Source organism: Bombus bifarius, unplaced genomic scaffold (assembly GCF_011952205.1).
Source record: "Bombus bifarius isolate JDL3187 unplaced genomic scaffold, Bbif_JDL3187 scf7180000009343, whole genome shotgun sequence".
Classification (NCBI taxonomy): domain Eukaryota; kingdom Metazoa; phylum Arthropoda; class Insecta; order Hymenoptera; family Apidae; genus Bombus; species Bombus bifarius.
The window spans coordinates 1,142,208-1,158,422 of NW_022885057.1; the positions used below are offsets into that span (position 1 = coordinate 1,142,208).

The 16,215-nt window shown below is 36.1% G+C and overlaps 1 protein-coding gene across 4 annotated transcripts in view; it reads right to left on the minus strand.

Annotated features, from left to right (window-relative positions):
• Window positions 1-14,097, minus strand: part of LOC117215041 (mucin-5AC-like) — a 303,613-nt gene extending 289,516 nt beyond the window's left edge. For 2 of the 4 annotated variants that reach the window (XM_033461434.1, XM_033461433.1), the window contains exons 1-2: window positions 13,754-14,095; window positions 4,489-4,660 (exon numbers count right to left, since the gene is read on the minus strand). In XM_033461434.1, coding sequence (XP_033317325.1) covers window positions 4,489-4,659 — 171 coding nt within the window. In that variant the 5' untranslated portion in view covers window position 4,660; window positions 13,754-14,095. Of the gene's footprint in view, window positions 1-4,488; window positions 4,661-13,753 lie in introns of all 4 variants that reach the window. The other 2 variants (XM_033461432.1, XM_033461441.1) reach the window with 2 other exon arrangements.
• Between the last annotated feature and the right edge of the window lie 2,118 nt (window positions 14,098-16,215).

The following is a 16,215-nucleotide window of genomic DNA, read 5'->3' on the forward strand; positions in this document are numbered from 1 at the left end:
AAAGCCTTGGATCTAGGTATCCTCGCGCATTCATTCATAAAAATTCACTCAACCGCGTGGTTACTCCCACCGAGAGAATTGGAGGGTTCGTTCCAACCCCGATCAGTATGACAGCTCGACAAAGTTAAAGGGTACTGTGCCTCGTCTTTTTAACTCTCCTTCAGAGCAAGTGATTGCTAATGCCATCTTGACTATATGTATAGAAATATTCATGTCAATTCTTTTCTATTACAATTCTTTTAAAAAACGTCAGGCCTCGAATGAACGTGTTTCGAAAAAAAGCGCATTTCCTAAATGATAATATCACTATCAATGCGATTGATAAAATGTACTTTGCTGTATTACATTTCAGAGTACAATTTATCAATGAAGTCAGAAGAATAATATCTTTTAATTAGCTTAAAGTTATAGCAAGGTTAATGATTAAAAATTATATTTCAAGTAGTAGAATTATAAATCACGCTAATTTATAGCGTCAATAACACTGAGTATTCTGTATATTGAAATAAAGACATTACAAAAATTCTTGTAAGAATATTACCCCTAGACTGTAATCGTTCTCCTTTAAAAAGAATGACTGCTCATAATCGTAATCGTAACCATAACGATCCCGACATTTCAGACGGAGCAGATTTCACCATTAATATTCCAGCAGCGTACAGATAATTACCCGAAAGTTCGCGCCTCACGATGTTAATAAAGAAATTACCAGTAATATTGAAATGTCAGTCGCCCTTTATTTTTCCCACTGTCGTCGTCGTGTCGCGTGGAAGATATGAAAACAGAGAAGTCATGCCTTAACTCTCATGATAATAGTTCGAGTGCATTAGAGTCGGTCTAGGTAACTTTGAAACGATGTTTACTTCTAGGGAAGCCTAAAATATGATTCCTGAAATTGATTCTTACGCGTTTACGGTTCTACATTGGAATACCAAAACATTATTGAAATAATTCCGTACGTCTTCAGGTGACAGAAAAAATGTTGCATATGTTGTACAAACTATTTTTGTCCACCTTGTGATAAAAATAATTATAAAGATGTAATTTACTGATTGCTGATTAACTTAAAAACGTTATCGACAGATGAATGTAGAAATATTGTTTGAAAATATACCTCTCAATGTTTCATATATTTTTGTAACGTGTGCTGATCACATGTAAAAATAATTACATTATTTATTTATTAAACGGCTATCATTATTATAATTTATTTAATAAATCTGTATTCAGGAGTCACAAGCAGCCAACCCCCTCATGGAAGATAGCGACACCACTGGCGCCCTCTATAGTCGTTTTCTTCAAATTCGAAACGACGCTCCATTTTTATTGATTTTTTTAAATCTGTTCATTTCAATCCTTTTTCTTACAGGAAACAGTTTGTTAAATAAATAGCATCTGAAAAGTATATTACTGCAAACTCTAGCACTTTAATATTTCATCACCGAACATGATTATATAATGATCCTAAATAATGTAACACTTAAAACTTAAAAAATTCCATCTTAAAAGCTTTACACTGCTTATTACGAAATAATAGAATAATTATTTTCAGGTCAAAAGCAAATAAGAAATTTTTCGCTGTCGATTCGATCTTACATTGACTTTATCTTATTCACGGTCCCACGAAACCCCTTGGCCTCCTTCCGTTATGCGCGCCGTTGGCTAAATAGCTAACTTCGCACAACTATCTCAATAGATTATGATTATTGTGGAGGAAAGCTCTGATTTATGCAATTATCATAAATTCAGTTCCGCCTACCACCTTGCGTATGCTCAAGACGCTCCAACTATATCCCATTCATAGGATTTCAATAGCAAATTATTTCCTCGTAAAGTATGTGCATTCGCCTGCATGAATGATTATTCAGAAAATTTAAATAAACGCAACATCTATGAAATGTATTGTCTTTTTATCCTACTGAGAGTATTATCATAGCAAAAATATATATTTCTATAATTTTAAAAACCTAAAAACATTTTTTATTGTTGAAAAACATTAGAAGTTGGAATTTGTGAACAATATGACGATTAAGAACTTTTAACTGTTCATTATTCCCTTTTATAAATATTATATAGAGTGTACTGCTAAGGAAGAACTGTGTAAGCCTTGGGTGATTCTATATGTGTAAGTTTTCATTAAAAATTTATTGAAATATTACTATGACATGCAAACATATTATTAATGTATTTATCGATAAGTTTAAAACATGAAAATATTTTAAATTTTTATGTATAATAACATTTTTCAAATCGAACATTAATCGATAATTTAAGGCGCTTATCATCTGGTTTAAATCAACATTTGCGCAAATAAGTTACAATTTGTCGATAACAGTTTGTCCCACTCAGTAATCTACCTTACCGATAGATGTGACCTTGACTTTGTCGGTACGAAGCACCACTAAAGATGCATTTGCTGAAACCATCCCTAGATGAGGTATCCGTCTATGAGCTATCGTTGATAACAATGTACCCATAGTACTGTCGGTAATAACTTCTCCCAAATTTTTAAAATACTTAATAAAAACTTCTTTTTTCGTTTATTGTACTTATTCAATTGAATCTGAAAATATGTAAAACGTGTATGTTCCTTTCAGTATAGTGAAATATTTGATTATCGACCGAGTATCTGATCAGAGAGTGTCTGACTAAAGCGACATTTACTACTGACTGATAATATTCTACTCTGTACCTTCCATGAGATACATTGATATAAATACAATTGCATGTATTAATGAACAGTCAATATTGTACAACAATTTTTCATAGTACTGGAAGTAGTCAAAGAATAAGCCTAATAAAAATATTTAACTTTTCCAATGATACTGTTTCGAAATAAAAATTATTACTCTTTTAGAAGGTTGATTTCTTGGAGTAGCATTAGCACAAGTGGCTTTTAACAGAGCGACCTATCACATCGTCGAATTTAAGCATCGAACGTACGAACCATTTTATACGGTTAGAGGAAATTCCTTTCCTCTCCAATTACGCGGTTCAAACTTTGGAAACTTCGTCGACGAATCTCGGTGGGAAAAGGTTTGAAACTCCTCGAGAAACTTTAAAAATCGTTATTTTGCAGGGAAGCCGAAGCCTCCCCTACCGAGTTACGTGAATCCCTCCTTCATGACTCCCTGCCGGATAAAATGGAACGAAAAAGAAACAAAAGAGTAATCATACAGCTGCAAGGAAAACTTTTTCGATCAGCCAAAATAGATATTCTCCAACGTATTTAGAGTTATGTAAAATAATTTCCTACTTTGGCATACAAGTTCCAAGCCCTATTTGTCTCAGGATAAAGAAAGTAAACTTAAATTAATAATTTATAATTGTAATTTAATAATTGAAAAATTCGTTATAAACATAAAAATAATATTTACGATAAAACAACTGTTCGATACTCAATACCGCAACATGGTAAATATATTTTACAGGTTAAATTATGTATACCGAAATAAAATTATTTAAAAAACATTCTATATTTCTATAATTATGATATATTATATAGTGAAAATAAGATAAAAAATTATCTACTTCGTTGTTGCGGATTCGAGCTTACGTAGACATTTATACGAGCAATAATAAAGTGCCGAATGATCGATAAAAAACCTCCACGATAAAATAAAACGTCAGCGCTTTACGCGGTTACAAGAGTTCCACTTTACGTTTCTTGTCAATCCCATTTTTTCTGCGAACAAAAGTTATTTAATCTCCTCGTTCATTCTACGAGCGAACGCAACATTATAGATAATTAAAAATTAACTCGTAGCAATGAGGTACGAATTATTCAATTTGGCAGCTTTGAATATTTGATTTCATTAAATTATTGTTATTATGGTAAGATGGGCTGGAATATTATTACAATAAGACTCTCGTCATTAGACATTATTTACAAAAGAAGAAACAGAAATATACTTCACGTTTCTTAGAAAGGAGATAAAAGTTCAACTTTAAGAAATTATGTGAAATGTCACACTTTTAATTAGAAATAATTTGGAAGGAATTAATGGAAAACTAACTTCGTGTTAAACAGCTAATTTTATACTTGTTACGACCAATCAGAAAAATTTCAGAAGTAACTTCAGACGAAGATGTTCGTGTCTTTGTCATTAAACTTATAAACTTCATTACTTATACTTTTACGAAACGATTATGGCACAAATGATTTGTAGAATTTTAATTACAAGTTTCACAAAGAAGAACGCTTACACCTCGTGAAAACGTTCTCAACGTCAGAAAGGCTATGAAAATGATCTGCTATTTCTTAGTACTTAAATAGTGGAAGTAATTAATTTTATATTTAATTATGTTTCAGAGCCTTGTTAAAAGGCGTTGTGAATTTTTAACATAGGTTCAATTTTAATTTCACGATTCTTCAAAGGATTGTTAACGCGACGTAAAGACAAGATAGAAGAAAGTAATTGGTCTTTATGTTCCTGTAAATTGAATGACAACAAAAGATTTTTGATAACTTATTCATGCTTCACTTACCTTTTTCGGCGAGGGATGCAGCACAGTTACCGGGACCTGTCGGGGGGTTGGAATGAGTGGCGTTTGGGTTGACTCCTTCACAGAATATAACGGCAATTTTGTCTCTCTGTTGCTTGGCAGCTCTAGTAAGTGCTGTATAGAATGGTTTTGCCTCGTCTTCTTTGACGCCATTCTATCACAAAAAAAACAAACTATTAACGTCGCTATTAGTACTCGATATTTAATACAACGTTAAGTGGTAGCTATCTGATGAATTAGTAAACAGCACATCAATTGCTAATAACACAATTATGGTATGAATTATTTGTTATATTAATTGCATAACGATATTTATGGTTGGTTTCAATAATGAATAATGAAGAGACGTCGAAGAGTATTCGTTACGATTCTTGTGAATCTGCTCGATAATAAATTTCAATGTTTGTTATTTGTATTAAAAAATTTCCGGCTATATGATTAATCCATATCGCGCAGCATGTGTATAAATACGAATAAAATTTCCAAAATATTCTACGTAACATTTTCATTATGCTGAACGATATAGGCATATATTATAAACCTTATGATTATCGAGGATATCCAAATCTCGACGTAACGGTGTGCGTAGATCCCTTTTTCCAGCAGCGTCGTGAAACTGGATATCGGATAAAACTTTCGCATTTAACTTTTCCGTCCTGTAGGGGAAACGGCCAACAAAGCTCATCACCGGAAACTTTTCCGAGACAAAGAGGAACGAACGGGAGCCAAGCGAGATAGAAGATGACGCGCGCCGCGACGCTGACCACGATATAAACCTACACTCTGCATCACCGTCTCTGTACCAACGTTTACACCCGTGATCGTGTCCCAACTATCCATATACAGATGTCTGCATTCTTTGTTATTATAATTTTCAAACGTAAATGTTGGACCAACAGAATGAATATTAAACTTCTACGAGTAGTCATATCAAATTTAAATCTATCATCACTACATAGAACAAAGAAAGCGGATAATAAATATGGTAATTACTAGGTATAAGATAGTAATAGTGACAAAACAAACGAAAGAAGCGGAACCGCTTGTAATTTGTAAGGAAAACAATAAAGATATTATCTATCTACCGCTACATAGAACAATACACATTATCCCTGTGCTTTTCTCCTCTCATATAATGAATGACGTGACAGAATTAAGTAAAGAACATTTATAAAACAAGATCATATTAGAAAGTAATAAAAAATTCCAAATTAAAGCAAACAAAAAACAAATCCTTTTTCTCTCACTTTAAAAATCATTCTATACACTTATCCGGGACGACTGAATAATCTGAACAAAAGTATTCACGGACAAAAGGTAAAAAATTTTTGTTGCAGAACTTGAAACTTATTTTCCAGCAGACGCTCTTAAATCACTTCAGCGAACGACTTACTTTTGTCATCATCGTAAGCAGTTTTCAAATTACAAACACTCAAAGAAAAGAATATAGCTTCCTCGTTGCGCGAAGCGTGGAACGCTAGCAAAAAGTAATGCCTTTAAATGGCTCAAACTGAAATGACATCGCGGCGAGCGTGTGCATGTGCGTTTAAAGTTGACTGCACGTGCTGGTGGAGAATCGCTCGGTGCGCACAACGGTGGGGTAACTCACCCCCGAAGCCGCCGCGAAAGTTTGTTCTCTTGTGTGTTTACGCACGCGCCAGATCGTGCACACACGTTCGACCAAGTACACTTATAGCAATGCACGATGTCGGCGAGCAATACGACCGTGACCTTACCGACTGAACTGCAATCGAAAAACTGGAGGGAGTGTTGAAAGCAATTAGATTCATTACGATTATCTATTATCTGGATTCGATGCAAACTCGAAAATAACAATATTCGTGTCTGTTACAGAACAATTTAGAACGTACTACTGTGATATTTTCTATTAAACTGCTGTAGAATTAAATTTAAAATAACCTTGCCTTCTATATTTCATGTCATGTTAAATACTTTGATGTGGATAACAATTCATTGTTGTTAAAAAGATGTGTTATAAATTTGCTTAGATATAATTCAGTAAAGAAACAAAATCCTTATTCTACCATAACCCATTCTACCATTGTCCGCAGTGTTTGTACAGAGTGTCACATATATCCTACCGCAGTAAACAAGGGTAACTCTCATGAGACGTTTAACTAATATGAAGCAACTTTATTATCGTTCGAAAAAATACATTCAATATCCTATGATGATTTCATGCGTAACATTATAGTTTTTTTATATAGGTCGATACCAAAAAGCGCATACAAAGTGGAATATGAAGTTACTTCAGTTAATAGATTACAATGATTACTTCACGAACTAAAATAATTTTGATTCCAGTATACATTTTAATTCAATTACCTGGAAGCCAATATATTATATACACATAGCAAGCAAAATGTCTATCTGTACACTTTGTACAGTGCGGAAATGAAATAGGTATTGATTCTTGTAATTTCAATACTGATATTTCGAAGCAAAGTATACGTGATCATTTTTGTGCGAGGAAGTTCGCGTTTCCTTATTGCAAAAAGTTCAAACTTAGCAGCTGCACAAATAATTAATTCGATAACTTCTCTAGCGATGTTTAAATACATTGTATGTAGTTATTGCGACAAATTACTTAAATGTAAAAGCTGCAAATCCATTTTAATTACAGCCCAACTTTTGTATACTACTAACAGAAAAAGGGCATAGCAATATTCTCAACAATTCTTTAACAGATCAAGCGATAATACAACAACTTTCAATTGTACAACTTTAAAAACGCTATAGTACCGCTTCATTTCAGAGACCACTCTGTTTATTAGATTTATGAAGGTATAATTTTAATTACAAAAATAAAGCCTTTAAGAACAGTTAATTAAAACCAGCAATGAATGTTTTAGGATATGGCAAGATAAAATACATCATGAAATTCTAACTAATCTTGAGAAGATCATACGAAACAAATATTCTTCGTATCTTTTCACCAAATGTATATTATCAACGACATAAATATACCATTAATTCCTTTTCATTTTTCAGGCGTTTTACACAGTGTGAATATTGTAGTATTTAGATGAAAATTAATTTAAACATTCATATACCAGTAAACTGAGTTTTCAATTTAGTTTAATATTAAAATAAAAATATAGATATCAAATATACCAAATTTTATTTAAAATATATGTTTTTATACGTAAATTTAGTGAAGAAACGAACGTAATATACACACATATTTCTATGAGTATTTTAATAAAAGTATCTTTATGACTAAATGCCTGGATAAAATAATTAAAACATTTTAATATTGCAAAATATTTTGCGCCGGTATTTTTTATATTACTCATTGCCAGCCCTTTAAAAATAACATTTATGTCCTACAGTTCACCAATTCGGATTTAATTGTTCCCTTTCACTTGCCACGTTCTATTACATAACATTATGTCAAATGTTTCATGATATTAACCTAATATTAAAACTGTTTCTTATTAAAAATAATAAGTGTAAATCAATATTATATTTTTGAAAGTCTAGACACCCGTCACATATTTATTACATAAAAATACACCATGAATGTGAAGCTAAGTAAATTTACTACAAACTACATAGCGAAATAAATTTTGAGCGGAACGGCAAGAACCCCATCCCCTTAACCGTTCTTCTCTATTTCCTTTCGATCAATCTACAGTAGACGTATGTATACTGTATGTTACTATTAAACTTCTTTGAAGTTTGCTTAAATTGAAATACCAGAATTAAAGAAAAGATTATTTATTTCAACAAACACATTTAATTCGCATGTCTACCACGTGTAACTTTAAAGCGATATCAACGTTATATTCCTTACTGTTTATTTTTTGCTAATAATCGATATGACTTGATTATATGTATAATGCAACAACTTGTATACAACACCCGCTTTATTTTATTTTCGGCAAATAATTTCGTTACGTCGTTCTTCTGTTTCAAAATGATGTAATAATATGTAACATAAAACTACACGTATTTCATAAATAATAAAATTAATATCAACATCAGTTATCCCCTCTTTCGTATACATATATGCGAATAGATGCACATTATATTATATATATATATATATATATATATATATATATATCTGTATGAATTCTGTCAATTTGTCACATTCCAATGTATATGTGTATACATATATATGTGACAAATTGAAGGAATTCATACAGATTTACAATTTGACCTATCAAAGGATTCTCTAAACTTTTCTGAAAATCGATAAAAAATATAGGTCATAGGAAATTAATGATGCCGTAGATACCAGTTGAAAAGCTATACAATTGCTTCGAAATTACGTGAAAGTGAAGTATTTTACAATATTGGCTAAAGCGTTAACGATTCGATTCGAATGACTTGTATCTCTTGCCACGATAGTGTGCTCTTTCCGCTTTCATTCTTCGCAATTGCAATATAACAGATAAACGATTGTGCACAGGTTATTAATCCGAATTTTTGTTTGATTGATGTGTTGGACGTATGAATTTAAATGATAGAGCTAGCATTATCATATTAACAATTTAGAAATCACCTAATAAAATAAGATTAAGATCACATCAATATTTTACTATTCGTTTATAAATTCATAATATGTACATAGATAAATCTTGTAATAATTTTTTCAACGCGATAAAATCTTTCCTGTATTCTGAATTAAATAATCGTTATTCGCACCGGTTTGAATAATCATTAAACAAGTATATATGTATATTGATTACTATTACATAATTATATTCATATCCTAATTCACGACACGGATTCCATATAGAAAAGAACGTTTATTACATACGATTGAGATAACAATTAAATGAACGTGATCGTATCGATATTAGATGACACAGCGATAGAAAGGAGGGGAAGAAAGCACCGAACGGTGGAAGAGAAATGAAAAGAAAGAAGAAGAAAAAGAAGAGAAAGAAGTAGAAGAAGAAGAAGAAGAGGGAGGTGGCGGAAGGTACGTATTTCAGTCATCCGGCCAACTTTTGCAAGTTTAATGCCCGAGCGCTCGAGTAATTTAACACGACGAAATTAACTTTTCAGTTTTACCAAAGTTTCCTGGCAACTTAACCACGTTTCCGCGTCTCTTTCCATCGTATCGCGCGTTCTCGCTTCTTCTGGCTTCTTCTTCGCCCACTCTCCCGGTACCAACACGAACACCTAAGACCAACTTTTAAAGCGCTCACCGTGGTAACAACTGCGTGGCTTAGCGCGAGCTCTACTCAACTATAATTCCACCCTTAAGACTCCAAGTTTACGACGTAAACTTCCTCCTTACCGTCGGCGTCGGGCCACGCTGATGCCGATACTTCGATTTTGGCAACGAGAAAAACAGAGGTGGTCGACAGGAAGGAAATAGAACTATGGCAACGGTGGACCGAACCGATATCGGAGATTTGTACGCGAAAACAATTGGATCACTCCGCAAAGAAAATTCTCAGCAGCGTGGCAGTTATCAGAGACCTTCCGAAACGCGTATCTGAAAATCATGTAATCTGTCCACGCTTTTTTGTCGGATAATACCGCGATCGAAGATGATAAGCGTGTTGCAGTATTTTGCTACAGCGAGATTGTGTATTTGGAATCCGGAAACCTTCTCCAAGAGCAGAACGTATTTTTTCCGTATGAAAGCTTTACAGAAATGTAATTCGGATATTCTCGATATAAAATTTATTTTTTCCTTGTTTCTAAGAAAGGACATTCATAATCGTTCTTTCTAACCCTTTAATATTTAGATATTTGGTTTGCAAATGTATAACGCAAATATTCAGCAAAGAATTAATATAATTTTCATTCATATAAAATTCTAATTTCGAAATTTTTTAAATTTTACCTCATGGAAAAATTAACCGAGAAAAAGGAAATGCTTGTGCGCAGCTTTGCTTGGCTATTATACTCGCACGATTGGTTATCTGTTACTTCCCATTCATCTGTCCCGGCATCCGCAACTTCTCAACGATTTCAAGCCTTTTCGCCAAGAGTCAGCACGAAAACTACCGAACGGATACCGAGACTTGAAATATTGTATCCATTGCTCATTCTAAAACGCCAGTCTTTCCGGTAAACAAAGCTTTTAATGATTGAGTGCACATTCGACGCTTTCGCGTTTAAAATCGAACAAATGAGCGTGTCGTTCGCCGTTATGACATTGAATACATTCAAAAGTTTCGAAATACTGAATCTTTTTAAAATATCGATTTTATACGTAAATATTGAAGCGTGCCAAAATCACTTAAATTTGCGGTTGATCTCGTAAGAAAACATATCGATCAAATGACATGGTTTCAAGTTTCGTCACTATTATTTATTCGCTGAATTTTTGGTAAACGTGTCCTCGATATAAGAGTTTGGAAGAAGTCGAGGCATCAAATAAGTTTTACTATATACGAACTTTGACACAGGTCAGCAATTTCTTATCCAATTTTTATTTAGTATCAAAGTTACAGAAAAGCTATTCGCTACGAAGTTACGAATGGTATAAAATTATGTTTGGAAAACTTTTGCTTCGTTCTTTTTAAAAGATTTATATTTAGTATGTTACTCTTATGAAACAATGTACTGCTTTAAGAAATACTCGACTGTTCGTTTAAAACATTGTCAATTGGAATATATTCCTTTCAAAAATAATAAACTAAAAAATTCGTCATTAACGGTACCATTTTTAGGATATAATAAATTAAACAATTATGTTAGATGTAATAGATGCATTGTAGTTGTAGCTTGTTTTCTACATTGTTTGTTGTAAAAATATGTAGAAGCGTTGAAATTCACTCGTTTCAGTCAGTCAAAGTACGTTTCACTCGTTGGTAAATGAAACAAAGTAAACAGAAGAAAATTATAACGTTAAAAATTGCATTCGTACTTTATTCGCAAGAATGAAAAAAATATCAGACGTCAAAAAGAAAAATTGTAACAAAAGTAATGGACGTTTCATTAGCTATAAAGATAAGTTTCATTTATCCCCATTAACATTTAGAATTGATATTTAATAAACGAAATCTAAGGAGGAAATAAAAATGATCGAAATATCTTTTTCGAGCCATAGTTGATGTTAAGAACAATTGCGAAAAGGAGAAGACTTATTACTTCCTTCATCCTTAGAGAAATACCCCCAAAATACTTCCTTAAAAACATTATCTTCTGATAAATGTACTCTAGCATATCTAAATAAACTTAATGAGTTCCTCCTTTGCGGTATTGCCCATTGTTAATCTTAAAAGTATGGCAAATTTACTCTTTTGGAGCATCGAAGAAAGAATGCATCGCGGAAGGATACAAAGCAACGGGACTGACTCTCTTAGGCAATATTCACGCGTATGAAAAAAGAAGTAACAACTACGAAATATCGAATTAACCTCTAGCTTCGGTCTTGTGAGGCGAAGCGAGGAAACAACAGGAAACATCCTGGACTACGGCGATGTCGTTGACGACGACGTCAACCTCGACGATGAGACGCACGCGCGTGGAATTGGAGTTGAAAGGCCTTGGACCACGCTCCGGAGAATTCCAAAAGCCCCCGGCCAACAGCCACTTGGTGGAATTCGAAGCACAATGCCAACAACGCGGAATTACACCGCGGAACCGTAATGATAGCGGCTTAATTAGTGCCTCTCTACTTTTTCATGCATCGGACTGTCATCCCAGGTGCTACTAAACGGGGACAGGATATCGTATAACGCGTTTAAGATAGAGAAAACTCAGAGTTTCCATTGTTTCCCTCGATGGTACGTAACTCGCTCGATAAGAGTGTTTATTCGAATAATCGAATAATTGTTTCGGGGATAATACGTGAACGTATCGCACTAGTGTAGCTAAATTATTATTTAACGCGAAATGAGGTAAGCGTAAAGATTGAAAGAATTTCTTATGTACAGTATTTGTTTTCATTACAGTTAGAATACCAGCGTGTCAGACTTTAGAGAAGACATTTTGTACTGAATAACCACTGTTTTATGTTCATTCATAATGAATAAAAGAGGATAGTGAACATTTTATACGTATGGCTTCCCCAATTTTGTTAAATTGAAAACATGATGTTTTATGCCCATAGAAGTATGCGAGTTCTTTTTCAGAAAAATTACTGAGCGTAATTCGCGCCGGTTTTTTCCTCAAAATCATTTTGGCTCGTATACAAGGAACGCTTTGTATTCTTCCGGTATGACATAGATTTTTAACAATTACCAGACTGGTACGATATTTCGTATAATCCCGAGAACACGACGTCAAGTTTAATGCCCGATATCTCGTGCTTCAGTTCATTCTTTTCGAAATCCGCTGGTTCAGATTTTCCGTTACCAGTCCGTTTCCAACAAATCGGTAGTTTTCGAAGCATAGGTTCAACACAAATAAGAAATTACATCCAAATGAAATGCATGCAAAGCAAAACGAAACATTTACGAACTAAATAACATAACAATAAAACCGGAATAAAAAGATAAGTTAATACCGTGCATATAATTTTATAAAAATATCAACGAATTTTTCGCACAGAATAGAATATAAAATTTTAGTAACGGAAAATTATTAAATTAAAAACATGTATATAATTTTATTACATTTTATAGTTATATTTCCCCGCCACAATACACTTAAACTAATGAAACTTAAAAGTCGGCTACGCAAATACAATCGCACATACACGTATGATAACGCGCAAGAAACAATTGCTCCGGTGTGTAAGCACAAAGTTTCCGGATTCTCGATCAAATCCGCGCTACTACAGGAGCGCAAAACTTTTCGACGCTCATGAAACTTTCGAACGTGCGATCAGCATGTATTGGTAAGTTTATAGTGGAAGGGGTGAGCTCACAGAGGATTAATCTCACATTGAGTCTGCGCGCACAGAATCCCGATAATCAAAAGCGTTGATACTCTCACAACAAGCAACGTTATATAGAGCCTAGTAAATGATCAGCTGACCTATTCCATCCCCGGAGAGAAGAGAAACGCAGTATCGCCAGGATACTCGCGACGAATTACGCAGATTAGAGAACGATTTTTCTCTTTTTATCTATCAATACGAAAGTCTACCAGTCTGCGGCGATAGATCAGAGTCGAACCGATAAACGATCGTGAAATCATTTAACAAACGAATCTGCATAGACAGCTTCGAATTAGCGCGCAAAAGTTCAAATAGTTCCTTACAGTTCAAGCGAGGAACTATATTTCCAAAACGAGTCGAATATTTTATGTTTAAATAAACAGTTACACCTGTTTAATCACAGTCACGCGCAATAATAACTATACATACGTGATTTATTTGTTGAAAACTAAGCCTCACGATCCAGTAATCCTGACCAGTCTGAAACACTTTTGAATCATGATATCAGCGTGTCCATCGTTGGTCAGTCGAATTCAGCACGAACACCAACGTAAACAAACGGTTCATGATGCCACCGTACGATTCACGAATGAACATAGTAAAAAAAGCAGAAATGTCCCCGTTTCACGTTTCTTTATTATCTTGTGTCACATGTTTCCTTAAGTTACGCACATGGTCCTGCTTGGAGAAAAAAGATCGGCCTGATAAGAAGCCTGATCGTGGTGACCACATCTCGTGTCCTGTACCACTTTGCTCATCCCACTGTCACCGTAACACGCGGCACGTTTATCGCTGGCACGCGTCCGGCGTTACCGACGGAGTAAACTCGTTACTAGGTTAGAATTCGGTGAAAAGGGATCCCCGTGAGCGCACGCTAGTAGAAAGCGGTCTCGCTTCTCCCCTCCCTCGGTACAGACTTTCCCCCCCCCCTCTTTCTCCCCGCATCGCTCGTAGTTTCCAGGATCTCGGGAAAACTTTGCTGGAAAGCGGCAGGCGGCACGAGCCGAGTGGGGGTTGACAGATACGTACACCCCATCCAGAGTTTGAGTAGGGGAAACAGTTCTCCCTCTCCAGCCCCCTTTGTCTCTGTGTGTAAGCATGAACGCGGTAAATAAAAAAGTTTCAAGTCACTCGCGAATTCGTCGGCCAGCAATGCGCAGGAACCAAGATGGCGCATTACTTCGCAAAAGTTTCTTGGAACACCTACGAATTCCAGAACAGCGATCACCGGCAAAAGAAAAGGTATTTACTCTCGAGCAACTTAGCCGCGCAACAAGAAAAAATGATTACGCGCTTATGGTTTAGCTCTGATACTCAATTCGACGCTTTGTAAACCGTCTGCGAAACGAGTTATCAACAAATTCGCGGAAACGAAACGGTAATCAGTAGTATAGGATCGAATATGATCAGACAGGCCTGTACTCTATACTAGGAGAACAGGACGATTTAGAACGCGTAAGGAACGCGTCGAGATATTTCAACTCGCACCCAAAATTCTTCAAATTAAAAAGGAACTTGTCCTACTGTTTTTACAAGATATTACATTTACGTTCTCTGTTACGTACAAGGTAGTTAATATTATATAAAAAAATCTTTTATCTGCTGCGATATCTAACTTTACTATGAAATTATACTCGTATTCGCTTTCATAAGACTTAGCGACACGAGTTTCCTCTAACTTTCCACATGTAGAATAAAAGTCACGCGAACATGAGTTACACGTGGCAAACATAGAGAAGAGCGCGGCATCGTTTGAGTGGTACAGAGAGCGCGACGACCATTCAACGCGAGGAAGCGTCGAAGCGGATCGTTTTAGGCAGCAGGGACGGTGGACCCCTGAAACTTAGAAAGTGCATACTCTCGATACATGCGATGATTCCCTTCTCATCGTCAGAGGCTGTCTATTTGCGGAGGTAGTCGTACCTGGTTGCTTGCCGCCTGCCCTCGTGGGAGCCAGCTAAGGGAAATCAATATCTCACTAGAGGTAGAGAATATGAGAAAGAGAGAGATGAAGTGGCGGGAGTAGGAGTTGGCGAAGGAAAAGCAGGAGAAAGAGAAGACAGAGAGAAGATGTAGGTGGAGGTGGAGAAGTAGGAAGGGTATAAGAGGTGGAAGAAAATAGAAAGTAGGAAGGAGAAGAAGGACGCAGATTGCGCTCCGACGACCTCGCTCGCTCGTGGTCTTCCGCGACCGTAGTGCCACGCGTGAACTCGAGTACCGCGGTAGCAGCACGCGTAACTCGTGCAAGAATCTCCCACTACTATATTCTATAGTACGCTATTACGCTGTTATTACCGGCAGCGCTCGGTCGGTCACACACGCCAGCACGGGCCGGTCCGTTCCGTCGGTAGCGCGTGCCGCGTGTGTTCTTTCGCGCTACGACAACCACCATCACACCGCGCACGCTACCTGGACAAACACGTTACCCCGCGTGTGTTACCGCGTACGCAGCCAACTCGTTCCAATCCTATCGGCCGCTTAGCGGGAACTGGAGACGAAAACCTTGCCCGCACCGCGTTGCCGTCCTCGCTCCAAACTCACTCTCATTCTCCATCCCCTTTGCTCTTTCACCCCCTGAATCGCGGTCTCGCTCTTGTCCTCTTTCTACGTTCGGCTCTCTCGCTCGCGCCGCGTTCTCACACTCCGCGCGCTTCTCAGCGAAACTTTCCCGGCGTCGGGACACGCTGCCGCTGCCACCACCACCATCACTACCACCACTGCCACCGCCAACGGTACCAACACCATCGCTTTTCTACCACCACCGCCACCCACCGCGCCGTTACCTTCGTCTTTTCGACATTTACCAACACCGACAACGAGATACTCTACACATCTATAACGTTTCACCACCACCAGATTCGTCCCCCCTTTCATTCCGATTCTCCCCGGTT